A 15,016-nucleotide genomic window follows, 5' to 3' on the forward strand; every position below is an offset into this window, starting at 1 on the left:
TCAAATATATGAGCAAAATTGTGTTTAGCAGATGTGCAGAACGGTTCACACTTTTAACACTTTTTAATGATGATATCATATTTCTGCTATGATCAATTACATTAACTAGGCTAGGGAAAAAAATCATAATTCATATCTCTAAAGACTTTGAGTTATCACCGACTTAACATTATCACCTGCTTTTTTTTCTTTTCTTTTTTTCTTTTCTTTTTTTCTTTTTTAAGGGAAATATCCCATTGTGTTGTTTATAATATAACATAACACAGTGTTGTATATATATATATACATATACCCTTTATGCTAAAGACCAAGTTCCATTGATGTAGTGTAAAGTTAAATATACATACCCAATTTTCTAAAATAATCTCTCCACAAATCTAAAGTCACTGCCTCTCCTGTTTTACATAAAATTTCTTTGAGTTCAGTAATAATTTTAAGTCAAAGCTCTGATGGCAAGGTTTTGGTATTACATGATATTGTAGTAGGATCTGGTAACAGTGCTTTGTCATCAACACAACCAGATCTTGAACCAATATCAATAAGACACTGTGCAAATTCTATAAATCCTTCACTAACAACAGACTGAAAGGGTTTTATATCATTATGTGTGGATCATTATCATTAAGTGGAAATCTGCTGTATACCAATGGAAACAGTGAAAGGAGTGAAGATGGAGTTGGCTTTCTGGTCCATAAAGATATAAAAAACAACATTTTGGTTTTTGAAAGTACATCACCAAGGGTGTCAAGACTACTACTCAGGATTTCTAAGAGGTATAAGCTAAAGGTTATAATGATTTATGCACCAACATCGAGCCATGATGATGAAGAGGTTGAAGAAATGTACACCGAAATTGAGAGTCTTCTAGATGAACAGAAAACTCACTTACACTATCATTATGGGGGACTTCAATGCTAAGGTTGGAAAGAGACAAAATAGCACAGAAAGGGGAACTATAGGAAATTTTGGAATTTGTGAAAGAAATGAAAGAAGTGAAAGACTTGTGGAATTTGCAGAATCTCGAGGAATGTCAGTAATGAACGCTTTTTTCATAAAAAGGCTGAACAGAAAGTGGACATGGAAGAGCCCAAATGGATTAATAACTAGTGAAATCGACTTCATCCTCACTAACAGAAGATATATCGTGAATGATGTTACTGTCCTGAACAAGGTAAATGTTGGAAGTGATCACAGAATGGTAAGATGTACACTTGATATAGATGTAAGAAAAGAAAGGAAAAAACTGACTCGAGTAAATAATACAAAAGTCTTTGAGATAACAGAAGAGATAAAAAAGCAGTATGTACTAGAACTTAAGAACAAGTTTGAGCTTCTGCAGACTGCTCAGGACCAAGATATCGATGAGGAATATTACAACTTTCTGAAAGTGATAAAGCTCAAGAAACCTATAGTTAAAAAAGAAATCCAAAGAAGGAAGAATTAGTCAAGAAACACTTGTCATGATGAACCGAAGACAATAAATGATAAACATTGACAAGGAGAAAATTGAGTATACTGAGTTATGCAAAGCCATTAGAGACTTAGAGAGGACATAAGAAGATTTAACACAAGAAAAGTAGAACAGACATTAAGGGAAAACAAAGGATTTAAGTCAGCAGCCATGAGCAGTAATACAGAAAGACAAATGATACTGAAACTGAAGAATAGTGATGGTGTACTTATAAATAGGAGAGAAGGCATAATTCAAATAGCAGAAGACTACTATAAGGAGTTATATAAGGAGTGAGGGAATGATGCCAGCAGTGGGGAAGATGGATTGCAAATTAGTAACACATACAACAAACCTGATATCCTTCCTGATAAGGTAGAACATGTGTTGAAGAAAATGAAGAACAAGAAAGCCCCAGGGGAAGATGAAGTTATTGTAGAGTTGTTAAAATTGGGAGGAAGAGACATGACACAAAAACTGGCAAGACTCTTCACAAAATGCATTAGAAAAAGTGTGAAGCCGAAGGAGTGGAATAATGCAATCATTGTTTTGCTGCATAAGAAAGGAGATAAATCAGAAATTGGAAATTATAGACCAATTAGCTTGTTATCCCACATCTACAAGTTGTTCACAAGAGTCATTACTAACAGATTAGAAAGAATACTTGATGAGAATCAGCTGAAAGAGCAAGCTGGCTTTAGGACAAGATTCTCAACTATGGATCATCTTTACGTAATGTCACAGATAATGGAGAAAGCAAATGAATATAAAACATCATTATGCCTGGCATTTGTGGATTATGATAAGGCAAATGACTCCATACAGCATAAGGCAATGTTTCAGGCACTGAAAGACAAGGCATACCCATATATTATGATTTTGAAGAAAATATATGAGAATGCTACTTCCTTTATTAGACCTGCCCGGCAACCCAAAGGTCGCGGGTTCGATTCCCGCCTCGGGCTTGGATCAAAGTACTGCAAAAACCTTGGGAGGTGCAATATGGCCACAGAAGCCGATGCGCCAACAACTACCAAATCAAAATCCTTTATTAGACTAGATAAAGACAGTAGGAAATTTAAAATTGAGAAAGGAGTTCAACAAGGAGACACAATATCTCTGATGCTGTTTACTGCTGCCCTTGAGGAAGCTTTCATAAGATTAGACTGGTCGCAGAAAGGAGTCAATGTGAACGGAGAGTACCTAAACCATTTACGATTTGCAGATGACATTGTGGTCATAAGCCACGATCCCAAATAATTAGAGGAAAATCTTAATCAATTATGCACAGTTAGTAAGGATTTTGGATTAAAGATGAATGTGGCTAAACAAAAGTAATGATGACCAAGTATGCCACAGAAAGGGAAATAATGATTGAAGAAGCAGTAATTGAAAAGATGGAGTCATATACTTATCTGGGACAAGTTATTAGCTGTAATAATGATAAATGGCTGGAAGTCAAGAGAAGAATAAATTTTGGATGGAAAGCCTTCAGGAAATATAGTCACATACTGAGGAGCAATATTCCAATTTGTGTGAAACGTAAAATAATGAACCAATGGATACTCCCACCACGACTTATGGAAGTGAAACTTGGGCACTCACCAAAAGAATGGAAGAGAAGCTGAGAATGACGCAGCAAAGAATGAAACGAATTATATAGGGAATCAGACTGTTAGATAAGAAGGATGGATTAGGCAGCAAACTCAAGTAAAGGACATTCTTATCAAAACTAAAGAACTAAAATGGTCTTGGGCAGGACACACAGCTCGAAGACATGATGAAAGATGGACTAAAAAAATAACAGAATGATACCCAAGAGGAGTTAGAAGAAAACCTGTAAGACAACAATGGAGATGGACAGATGAAATTCATGAGTTTGTGGGTAGTAAATGGATGGCCATTGCACAAAACAGAAGGAACTGGAAAGTTGCTGGAGAGGCCTTCATCCTGTAGTGGATTGAAAATGGATGATGATGATCATCATCATCATTATACATGTATTTCACTGCCATTTTTATTATTTATTTTTCTTCTTTAGTTAGTATTTTTAATGTATCTACAGTTTTTTCAAAATAGCCCTTTACAGTTTGTAAACTAGATGCTGAGAAGTTAAAACATCTGTGTTTTCTTAAAGATAAAAGTACCAGTTTTATGGCTTTGAAAAATAAAAACTTGAAGACAAAACTTACATGCTGCAACATCTTTAACTAGTTCTTCATTTTCATCAATAGTAGTAGTTGAAATCTGGTCTAAACATCTAATTTAGCGTATTCTTTGTCAATTAATTTATATGCTCCATTCTTTGATTTCTTTCTTTCTTCATTCACAGACATTATTGCAATTAAAAAAATGAAATATATCACTAAAATCCCGTGTGGTTTTAACACAAAAGCAAAATATAACAGCAAGGACTGTGCCTGTACCTTTCTCCCACTTAAAATAGGCATTTGATCAAATTGACTATTCCTAAATGATCTGAAATAAGGATGTTAATTTATTTTACCATTAACTTTCTGCTAGTACCATATTTCCCCATGTATAAGACACTCCCATTTATAAGATGCACCTTAATTTTGGGGCCCAAAATTTGAAAAAAAATGTATTACATAAAGTTATTGAACTCAAGTTTTATTCATCATAAAATTCATACAACTCCTCATCACTATCAAAGCTCCCATTTGTTATCTTGTCCTCATCTGTGTCTGATGATGAATCACTGTCTTCATATATTGTCTCTTCCTCAGTTCCATCTATGGCATTTGAAATGCCACACACTTCTTAAATGACTTGACAACGATCTCAATCTTGATATTATCCCAGGATCTTTTCACCCAGGTACAATCTTCTCCTATAGTTGGTTTCTTCACTCTTCCTGCTGGTGTCAAATTGTCCCCAGAAGACTTCGTCCATTGGTTCCAGTCATCTTTCATGGCAGCTTTGAAGGGTTGGTTAATGCTGACATCAAGTGTTTGGAGCTGGGATGTCAAGCCTCCAGGTATGGCGGCAAGTTTTGTTTTTTGCTCTGCAGCAATATTCTTTGTTTTTTGTTATGTGTGCCCTGAACTGATCAAGCACCAATAGGGCAGGTTTGCGTAAGAGCCCACCTGGTCTCCTGCTCCAAACTTTCTCAAACCAGATCTTCATCCCATCCTGATCCATTCAATCCTTTTCATGAATGTGGGCAGTCACTTCTCGAGGAATGTCTTCTTTTGGCATTGTTTTGCATTTGAAAATCAGCATAGGAAGCAGCTTGGTTCTGTCAGCACAACAAGCTAGAACAACTGTATAATGGCTCTTTTCATGTCCACTTGTCTTCACAGTTACAGTTTTCACCCCATTCTTATCAACAGTTCTGTTACTTGGGACATCAAATTGAAGGGGGACTTTGTCCATATTTGCAATCTGTCCCAACTCAAACTTATGTGTCTTCCGACATTGAATGACAAAATGATGAAATTCAAGGACCTTCTACTCATAACTTTCAGGCATCTTTTGGGCAAGTCTGGTGCATGTATGCATATTTAGTCCATGAACCTGAAGCACCAATTGTGTCCTCCTTTGAAATCAGTAACTTCTTTTTCATCAGCAATTCTTCTTGCCTCATGCTAAACCATCTTTGTGGACACAGGAATTCCAATTGCCCTTTGCTCTTCAATTTCCTCTCTAAATCAGGCCATTTTGCTGACTTGCCTCTCATGGCCTTCTTCTGCCGTGGCGTTTTCAGTAGGGTGTCTTCTTCCCGTAGCCAGTCTCGGATTGTTTTCTCAGTTGGAGGAGGACCGAACTTGCATTCAGCAGCACGATTTTCATTCTCTTTTGCAAACTGGATCACTTTTAACTTGAATTCAGCACTGTACAAAAATCTTTTCTGAGCCATTTCTGGGCAGAACGTGGCAAAAAGTAACCTAATATACCGGTAACAAGTGCAAAACAATGAACGCAAAGACAAAAAGCGGGAAATGCAAGTAAAAAAATCTACAACCACTGTATAAGACGCACCCAGTTTTTAGACACCAAATTTTTCGAAAAAGGGGGCATCTTATACATGGGGAAATATGGTATGTCAGAAGGGGGAAAAACTCCTTCACTTCAAAGCATTTTGACTAATAAGCATTGTTTAAAATTATTGTGTGTAAGGTCAGCAAATAATTAAAACAGACTTCAGTGACTTCAGGAGCAATAACAGACATTTTTGGAACAGTATTGACATTTTACAAAATATTCCTTACTTTGGACTTTGTGTGTTTGATAATTATCAGTTATTTGTTGAATTTTTAAGAAACCACTTGCTGACTTTGTTGAAACTGACCACCACCAATGGGAAGAATTTAATGGCACCGGGGGGGGGGGGACTTACTGAATAAGGGCAGGTATTCCTAAATAGCTACATTTATGCTCCTGGCTCCCACCACCATGATGAGTACACTACCAGTAATAGAGATTATGTATTTATTTATAACTATGCTATACATGAAAAGCTTCACAAAAAAATAAACAAATAACTAGGCTGACTGGTTGTAGCATATTATAGATGTCTACATTGTAATTAAGTATCCTTCTTTATATAAATATAAATTCAAGACTCAATTAAAAAAAAAAGCTGAAATTTTTAGCTTTTTACCATTTACATTTTAATCGAGTCATTTCAGTAATCTAAAATACACTAAAAATGTATATCTAAAACAGAAGATTGAACACTGTGTAAACTACACTACACAGCAATACAACCTGGTAGCTAATATTGAAAAATAAATTACTTAAGATAGGATGTGGTGTTACCATAAGAAAAACAACAGCCCTGTAGGGTAATAATATGAATTTGAGTCCAAAGCGCCAAATACAAATTAATTCTGCCTTTCTGTATTCGTGAGCTGGAGTTGAGCTTGAAAGTGAAACTTTTGCAAATATGAGTGGACAATGTCATGAATGGTTACTATACACATTATGCTTATAACAATATATATTGTTATACAGGGTGTCTCAAAAATATTGGTACAAACGTTTAGGGGAGGTAGGTAACATCTAAAGGAATGTGAATCGCATAGGAATCCATAACCAGAAACGGCACCATAAGTCGGTACACGGCACTGTTCATCAGTTCGCGAGAGGGAAAATTTCTGGTTTACTCATTCAAGCAGTAGTTGCCACACAAAGAGCATGCATCGATATACAAACTGTGAGCTGGCAGACATACACCTAGTGTATGGATTAGCAGAGGGCCCACACGGTGTGCGCCCCCATGCAGCACAACATCGCTTCGCAATAAATGTGTGGGCAGGTATGGTCAGTGACTGCTTAGTCGGCCCATACCTGTTACCATCCCACACGAACTCTGCTAAATATTGGATCTTTCTTGAACAAGTTCTACCAGGGTTACTTGACGATGTTCAAGCAAATGTGAGACACAACATTTAGTTTCAACATGACAGGGCGCCTGCCCATTATGGAAGATGTGTTCGTGACCATTTGAACAGGCGTTTTGGCCGTCAATGGATTGGCCGTGGTGGACCCGTTGCCGGGCCCCCACACTCACCTGATTTATCGAGCCTTGATTTCTTTCTGTGGGGGGCCCTCAAATCTATCATGTATGAATCGCCTGTGGAGACAGAAATGGATCTCGTGGCGAGACTCGTCTGCTCTGCTGCTACTGTCAAAGAAACTCAAGTTGTGTTCGACCATGTCCACCAATCCATGCTGTGTCAGTGTCACGTATGCATTGCATCTCGTGGTGGAACCTTCGAGCATCTGTTGTAACATCGTGAAATGCATCCATCTCGTACTCCATTGTTAATATTATGTCAAATAAATGTTTGCCATTAATTACTATCTTGTGTCATTTCTGCTTCTTGTGCCTCTGCTACTACTTTCCCGTGATGCTTCCGGTTATGGTTTCTTTTGCGATTCACATTCCTTTAGATGTTACCTACCTCCCCTAAACGTTTGTACCAATATTTTTGAGACATCCTGTATATGTGTAATAGTTACCTTGACCCACTTGCTGGTAAGTGGCAGGTTTCTACTGCTACCCAACCAGATGCAGGACTCTGCTCCATCTACCCCACAGCCTTACTCTCTTTCAACCATAATAGCATTTCTGATAGATACTTCTCAGCAACCATTATATCACTAATCTTATCATACTGCAATCTGGACTCCCTTTCTCTGTCCCCCTTGTTCAAATGTGCTTTCTTTTGTAAAAATGAATGCAAAATACTTAGTCAATTAGTCTGCGAATCGTGGCAGAGTTGTTTGATTTCATCATTTTGGACCTGGAGAGAACATAAATGCTTCATGGTTTCCGTTTTGCATTATCATACAAGAAAAACTTCATATCCCCTTTTTATATAAGGATAGTTTTTCTTTCTTATCAAATCAATAGTATTGTTAGATTTCTGCTTATAGTTTTCATGCATGGCAATGTTACATGATAATCTGTAACTGTGCCATACATTTTTCTTGAGCTATATAGGTATATTTAGTTTTATAGAGCTGTTAAACTCTCTTGTCATCCATTTTGGCATCCTTCTTTAGTGATGTGCTAACACTGGAACAAATATGTTCATATCTTCCAGGATAATTTATTTAAAAAGTTCCTTCAAATTACTAAATCAGAATTACAAAATAACTGACACCTAACTTCATGTAAGGTTTGAGCTCAGATTGTGAGATTCATTGAATACCAAGTGAAATCTATTACACTTAAATGACTAATGAATAAATGAAGTAGGATATGTACACAACCACTCTGACAATCTCACTCTAACAGTACAGTGATGACATTTTGAACTCAACTTTGAAGTACATTATTAAGCCTAGAGGGAAAAAAGGTGTTAAAAAATTTGAATTAAATGAACAATTTTAGAAATGTGAATGTTGTAGAGTTTCTTTAACTGAAGATGCTTATACTGAAGGCAAAATTTTTTAAAAACTTAAAATTTGAAAAATACTTGTGGAAATATGTAGAAGCCGCTTATGCACTTTAATTTTTTACAGAGCATTTTGTGTCCAGAGAACTGGAATTATCACCCCAATTGATAGTAAGAAGGTCCTCAACCCACTATAATCCACCTCCCAAACACTTAAAATTGAAATTTTCTTTGCTTTTGAGCACCAAAATTTCTATGGACATTATCCGTTTTATAACAGTGGTTGCACCTGCTAGTGGGTCCTGTACTGTCAAATCCCTGATAATATTCGATCCTTTGTTGAGTACCCAGTCAAGGATATTTGGGCCTCTTGTACTTCCAGTCATCCAGGCGGGTGGTCAAAAATGTAACCTGTGGATTTAAAATAAATCAGGAAGGAATAAGTTATTCGCCCGTAATAAGGCATTCACTCTTTCTTGTTGAATCAAGTTTCTGAAACAGATTTTTATCATATTCTCTCAGTCATTAAGCCTGTAGCATATCCCACCTATAAACTTTACATTGTCACTAGACAGCTCACACTATACTGATTTTAAATTCACCTGGGCTTGATTAGACTCTGCTAATGGTATGACTGCTTCCAGTTCACTTTTGAAAGTATAGTCCCACTTCCCCTCTGCCTCTTTCTATCTTGTGAATACAATATAATAACCATAGTGAAATTCCCAATTTCAGGAAGGCACCAAGTCTCAGTTAGTCCTACAATATTAGCCTTAGAAAACTTGACCAGCAGCTAAAATTCTCACAATTTATTGACAACACTCCTGGCATTATTATATAAACAGGTTAAATTTACTTTTTACTACCCTTACACATTGATTATAACTGCATAAATAGATTTTGTTGGTTGATATTTCTTTCCATGTATGTTGCTGTATTGAGGTCTTTCAAGGATACAAATGGAACCTTGATGTTAAGTTTTCAATGTATCCCCAATCCAGATGGCAGTTTCCTGGACCCTTAATGTTTCTAATGTGATATGTGTTTTATCTCATTTTTCTATAATTAGGGCAGGCAAAGCCAAGAAACTTTTCCCCCATAAGCCTTGCAGAGTATTTTTAAATCTACTGTTTATTGCCAAGGCTCTCATTGGATCTCTCCTATTGTGTCTTTATATTTTTGAAACAGGTCCTCAGTTTGTTTATGCTTTAAATCATTTTTACTTTATTGCATTACGTGCTACTACTTGCATGTAATCGTGCTCCCCTTAGTTCCCTTACATACTGAAAACTGGTTTGCAACTCCTCACCTTAGCACCTCTATATAATGAAGATTTCATTACTCCTTAATTCTTGGTTAAGAAATAACAGAACCTTGATTATATCGAAAGACCCATGGCATGGACTAACTGGATCATTAGTTAAAAATATGCGTTAACAGATTTTTACAAATTGTTATGTTTATAAAAATTGTAAAAATTGATTTATCTAGTTATATAACACCTTCATACTGTTAAGGCATTATGTTAATGTTTTTAATTTTATTTAGTTTTATAATTACTTTTTCTTTTTTATAATTACACAGGATCCCAAAGACTGCTTATTGGCATACAGTGAGATTGTGGAGTTTGTGAGTGATCAAAGTAACTCACCAGTAATTGAAGAAGAACTTAGGAGCAGAGGAGTAAGTTACAATTACTGTAGTGCAAAAATAACTTTGACTGAAATATATAATATTTTTTCTTTTATATCTTTTATTTGTTGAATAATTTCTGAATATGGATTTCCAAAAATTTAGATTGAAAAAAAAAAAAAAAAAAAAAACTCACTGATTTACATGCATGTCACAAAAATTTTTCACTATCACAAGTTTTATTCTATTTTTATTGTAAGTTTTCAATTATTGCTTTTCTCCCATTGCATATTATGTTTTACACATTATTCTGCCTTTTAAACTGTTAATATACATTATAAAATAGGCCAATTAATAACACAAAATACTTAAATTTTTTATTAGCCTTCAGGGTCCTAAAATTATCTTATTTTTGAATTAAATTAAAATTAATTTAATTTTTTATTTTGAATTAAAATTAATTCATTTTTGAATTTTTAATTAATTTTTTTATGTATGTATAACTCTGTGGTCAACTAGAGGCCATGAAATTATGTATATGATGAGATGATATGATGTATATGATCACTGGCTTATATTAAAATCTTCATGCTGAAGACTACTTTGTCATTATAAACTATAAATGTTCAGGAACTAATATTCATGCATTTAAAAAAAAACACTCAACTATCAAACCTTTCCTTCTCACCTTGAGTTAGAAGATATTCAAATTTAATGTATCAGTGGCACTGTTACACTTCTTAGCCCACTCACTCACCTTTATTGACATAATTATTCACAGAAAATATTACTTACTCCAATACTTTATATGAAGTACTTCTAGCCATAAGCTTTTTCATTTTTAAAAAAAATATATGAAACATGTAAAGAAAAGCATGATACAGTACACCATTTCAGAAAAACATGACCTCTTGTATGATATCATACTGAAATATTAAAAAATATAAATTTCCCTGATACATAGAACAATAAGAATTTTGTGTCATGTGGCATACTTGGCTCGAGGCTCTCTTCACTCACCTGCATAAAGAAGGCATAGGCTGGCAGTGGCCACCACAGGAAACTTAAAGAATATTAAACTAGAAAATATATGTATGAAATGGACATGCACACACTGATATCAGTGGCACATATTTTTTTAGGAACAACTGCAATTTTGTGTGCAGCATCTATCCCTGTGCTGCTTAATAGCATACTGTTTCTCTACAGCATTTCACACAAAGAATGAGTTGGAGACTTGACCCAAATGTGTTCCAGTGGGAATGATTGTTGGGACTAGATCAGTGGGGAAAAGTATCTTGGATCGGTTTCTCCACTCATGCCACAGTGGAGCAACTGACTGTGCATTACATTGCAGAGGTATGGTCCATTTCAACATGGACTATGCATTACAACCTAGCACAGATGGGTTATCACAGCTTAATAACAACTAAAAGTACCCTTACTGATTACCTGCCATAAGTAAATGCACCTATATTGGGTACAGTAGTGGAGCTATTGTACACTGTGTGACAGGAAACTGGTTGATGGCCAGATGAATTGCATTTCCAACTGCCTGTAGATGGACCGGTATGGGTGGCATACTTGGCATGAGGTTTTCATACTCACCTGCATAAAGAAGAATTAGGCTGGCAGTGACAGCACAGTGGTCTGGGATAAGTTTGGACTGGAGATCCTTGGTACCAGGGCTGTAATGGAGGGTATATGCTGTATACACTCTGGATTTTTTTTAGATGAATAGCATATACCTTCTGGTTTTTTAAAGACTTGAAAAAAAAATATATATATATTATTAAAATATTTACTGAAATAAAAAATAAATAAAAAAAAATCACATGTGTACCCTATACGCACAAAAGATGTTTTATGTATAAACATCTTTGACGAAAATCTGATTTTCGTCAAAGATGTTAAAATCGAACCATTTTAAAATCGAACAGCTAGAACCAAAATCATGAACGATGTAACGTTTTATGCTCATGCCCACTATTTACTCTACCGAATCAATTTTAGTGCACACGCCCGCTGCTTACTCTACTGAATAAACGTTTGGAAGAGGTTAGGCCAATAGCCTAATTACCCATTTGATTGTAGCCATTTGTTCAATAGTATGATTGCAACAATACAAGTATTCATGTGTTACAATCCACATTTTTATTACATTCTGCTGTTAGGTGCCTAGATGTTTTCAGATCGATCATTTTCTGAGTAGCAAAAGGGACTGAATGCCACATTGCTATAACCTTTGCGTTCAACGATGCCAAAGTCAACTACAGAGCATTGTCGAGAGTATCGAGCAAGCCAACCTAAGAAAATAAAGATGGAGGTAGCAATGAGTGTGTGAGAATGACAAAGGCTTGCGTAAAAGACAAACAGAAAATCAAGTGTTGGATTTAGCAGTGCCTTCAATCAGCGATGCCGCTCCATCTAACAACAATGTACCTGAAGTGAGTATTAATTATGTACAGTAGACTGTGTTTAGTGTCAAACGGCACCAGGGGTTCCACTCATCTCCGCGTAGTATACGTTGTGGGTGTGAAACAGAACACTGTCAATGCCAGAGGTTTAAAGGTGTATGAATCTTGTATATGTGTAGTGTTGTGTACCATTGTTCCTCTGATCATTTGGCTGCTGGGCCCCTAATGGGACCCAATGTTGCCCCACTCCTTCCTGTGGAGGCAGACCAGGTACACCAGTATTATCTTTATTTATCCTGGCAGGTCCTGCCACCTAAGGTGCCTCCGTAGCCAGATGGGCAGGAGCAGCAGTGCGTAGCACACACTTCTTGATTAGACCAGGGTTCGAGCCCGTGACCACCAAATACGGAGGATGCAGAAAGGTCAGGGAATGACCACCGCACATCCCCGGAGCAATATGGCCTTAGTGCTAATGCTCCTAGAAACCAAATAACAACAACCTGCCACCTAATTTCCTGAGATTTCAGTGGCTAGGATCTAAAAAAAAAAAATAATAAAAAAAAGGGTCAGCCAAAAGCAGTACTAGTTCTGTGATTTGATGTCATTAAGTTTATGGGTGTAGGACTCAAACAATTTAACAATTATTTGAATGCTAGTAGTTGTAAATTAGAGGGGGAGGGGAGACAAGGCAGGAGGGAAAGACAGATATGGGGTCCATAGAGATGATGACCCCCAAATCAGTGGAGCGGGCCCATGCCCCGACAGCAGAAAGAGGGGACAGCAAGTGGGAGACCAGGGGTAACCCCCCTCCCGCCCAGGGAGTGGAGGCAAAGGATAACGCAAGGGAGCATGGCTAGGAAGGCCTAATGGCAGCAGCATCTGAGCTGTGCTGGTGGTTGTGTCCCACCTAGGACAGCATTCCATAGCATGTCAGCTAGGAACAGCCATTAGCATGGATGACCTTGGGGTCCATAAGGTTTCCATGTTCTATTCCAACCTCGCCACCATCTGGTGGCGTGGCGAGGTTGGAATAGAACATGCAATTTATATTATTTGCTCACACACCATTTTATTTTATTTTTTAAATTTTTTTAATTATTTTTTTATTATTATTATTTTTATTTATTTATTTTTTTTACATTTTATAGTTTTTACATTTTACAACTTTTTTGTACTCCCCCCCCCTCCATTCATCCATCATTCTCATTGACACCAGGGAGGGGTGACTTATGTGGAAGACAGCTCTTCTTAAACTAATTCCTAAACCTTTAAACAATGGCAAAGCCTTTCATCCTATTGCTTTGTTATCGCATTTGGCCAAAACACTTGAAAGATTGATTGCTATAAGACACTTCTCTTTTCACTAACTTGTATCAGATGATCAATATGGTTTCCGAACTGGATGAGGCACTGAAGAAGCAGTCGTTGAATTCTTTTCTCGAGTTAACTCTGCAAACTCTAAATACATTCATGCTATTTTTGTTGATTTCTCTTCCGCCTTTGATCTGTTATGGTGGTCTAGTTTGTTTGCTTGCCTACGTGCTGCCGATTGTCCTCTTCCTCTTTATAACCTTCGAAGAAATTATTTTGAAAATCGTAGTTTCTATTATTTCTGTATCTAATTCCATCTTCCACTCTGTCACTAGGGGCTGTCCTCAGGGCTCTGTTCCTGGACCACTCATCTGAAACATTGTTATTCTTGACAAATGGCTCTTTAAACCTGTTCCTTCTACTTCCAAATTGGCTTACACAGACGATCTCACCCTGCTGATCCAATGCAATTTTCGTGCCTCTCTTGAAAGTACTGCCATGTCAGATCTTTCTGTCATATCATGTCATGTCAGATCTCTCTCAATGGTCCACCATAAATTATCCATATCCTCCACGAAAACTAAAAAGATGCTAGTTAAGGGTTCGCTTAATATTTCATGGCCACCTGTTGTAAAACTTCAAAACAAATCACTGTCTTTGGTTTCTTCTCTAAAATTTCTTGGTCTTATCATTGATATTAAACTTACATTTACTAAACACTTAGAACATCTCTCAGAGAAAGTCAAAAAACTTACCTTCTCACTTCTGCGTCTCTCTAAACAGTCTTGGAGTCTTAATTCTTGCTCTCTAGTTCTAGCAATTTGTTTCTGTGGCATGGCCGCCTGGTTCTGGCATGTTCAGTCCTGACTAAACTTCATAACATTCAACGTACATTGCTAAAAATGCTTTTAGCAATGTGCAGGACCTGTAGGACTGTGTCTACTCCTGCCTTGCAGGTCCTTAACATGCTGAGGCCTGTGCTTCTACATTAGGCACACTGTCACTGTGGATCCCAAGGCAGAGAAAACATGCTGTTGGAATACTTTGATGCAGCATTGACAAGACAGATGGTCCGCTACCTCTAGGGTCTTGTTACTTTAAAGTTCATCCTTAATGTCAGTTAGAATCCACTCAGAAATGGTTTCATCTTGGTCTGTACACTCTCTACTTACTCTCTGGCCATAGCTCCCTTAATGCCAAACTTGCAACTTTCAATCTTGCTGAATCACCTCCCTGTTCTTGTGGTACCCCAGAAGACTGGGAACATATTTTATACCACTGCCACCAATATCCAGATCTTCGACAGATTTTCTTGGCACAGTTTAACTGTAGTCGTT

General features: G+C 36.8%; 1 protein-coding gene across 1 annotated transcript in view; it reads left to right on the forward strand.

The window, feature by feature from the left end:
• Window positions 1-15,016, forward strand: part of LOC150087661 (mitoguardin-like) — a 90,255-nt gene that overhangs the window by 9,913 nt on the left and 65,326 nt on the right. The window contains exon 3 of the mRNA XM_090369853.1: window positions 9,904-10,002. Coding sequence (XP_090225979.1) covers window positions 9,904-10,002 — 99 coding nt within the window. The remainder of the gene's footprint in view (window positions 1-9,903; window positions 10,003-15,016) is intronic.

Source organism: Mastigoproctus giganteus, chromosome 3 (genome assembly GCF_048544385.1).
Source record: "Mastigoproctus giganteus isolate SK-2022 chromosome 3, ASM4854438v1, whole genome shotgun sequence".
NCBI classification, from domain to species: Eukaryota; Metazoa; Arthropoda; class Arachnida; order Uropygi; family Thelyphonidae; genus Mastigoproctus; species Mastigoproctus giganteus.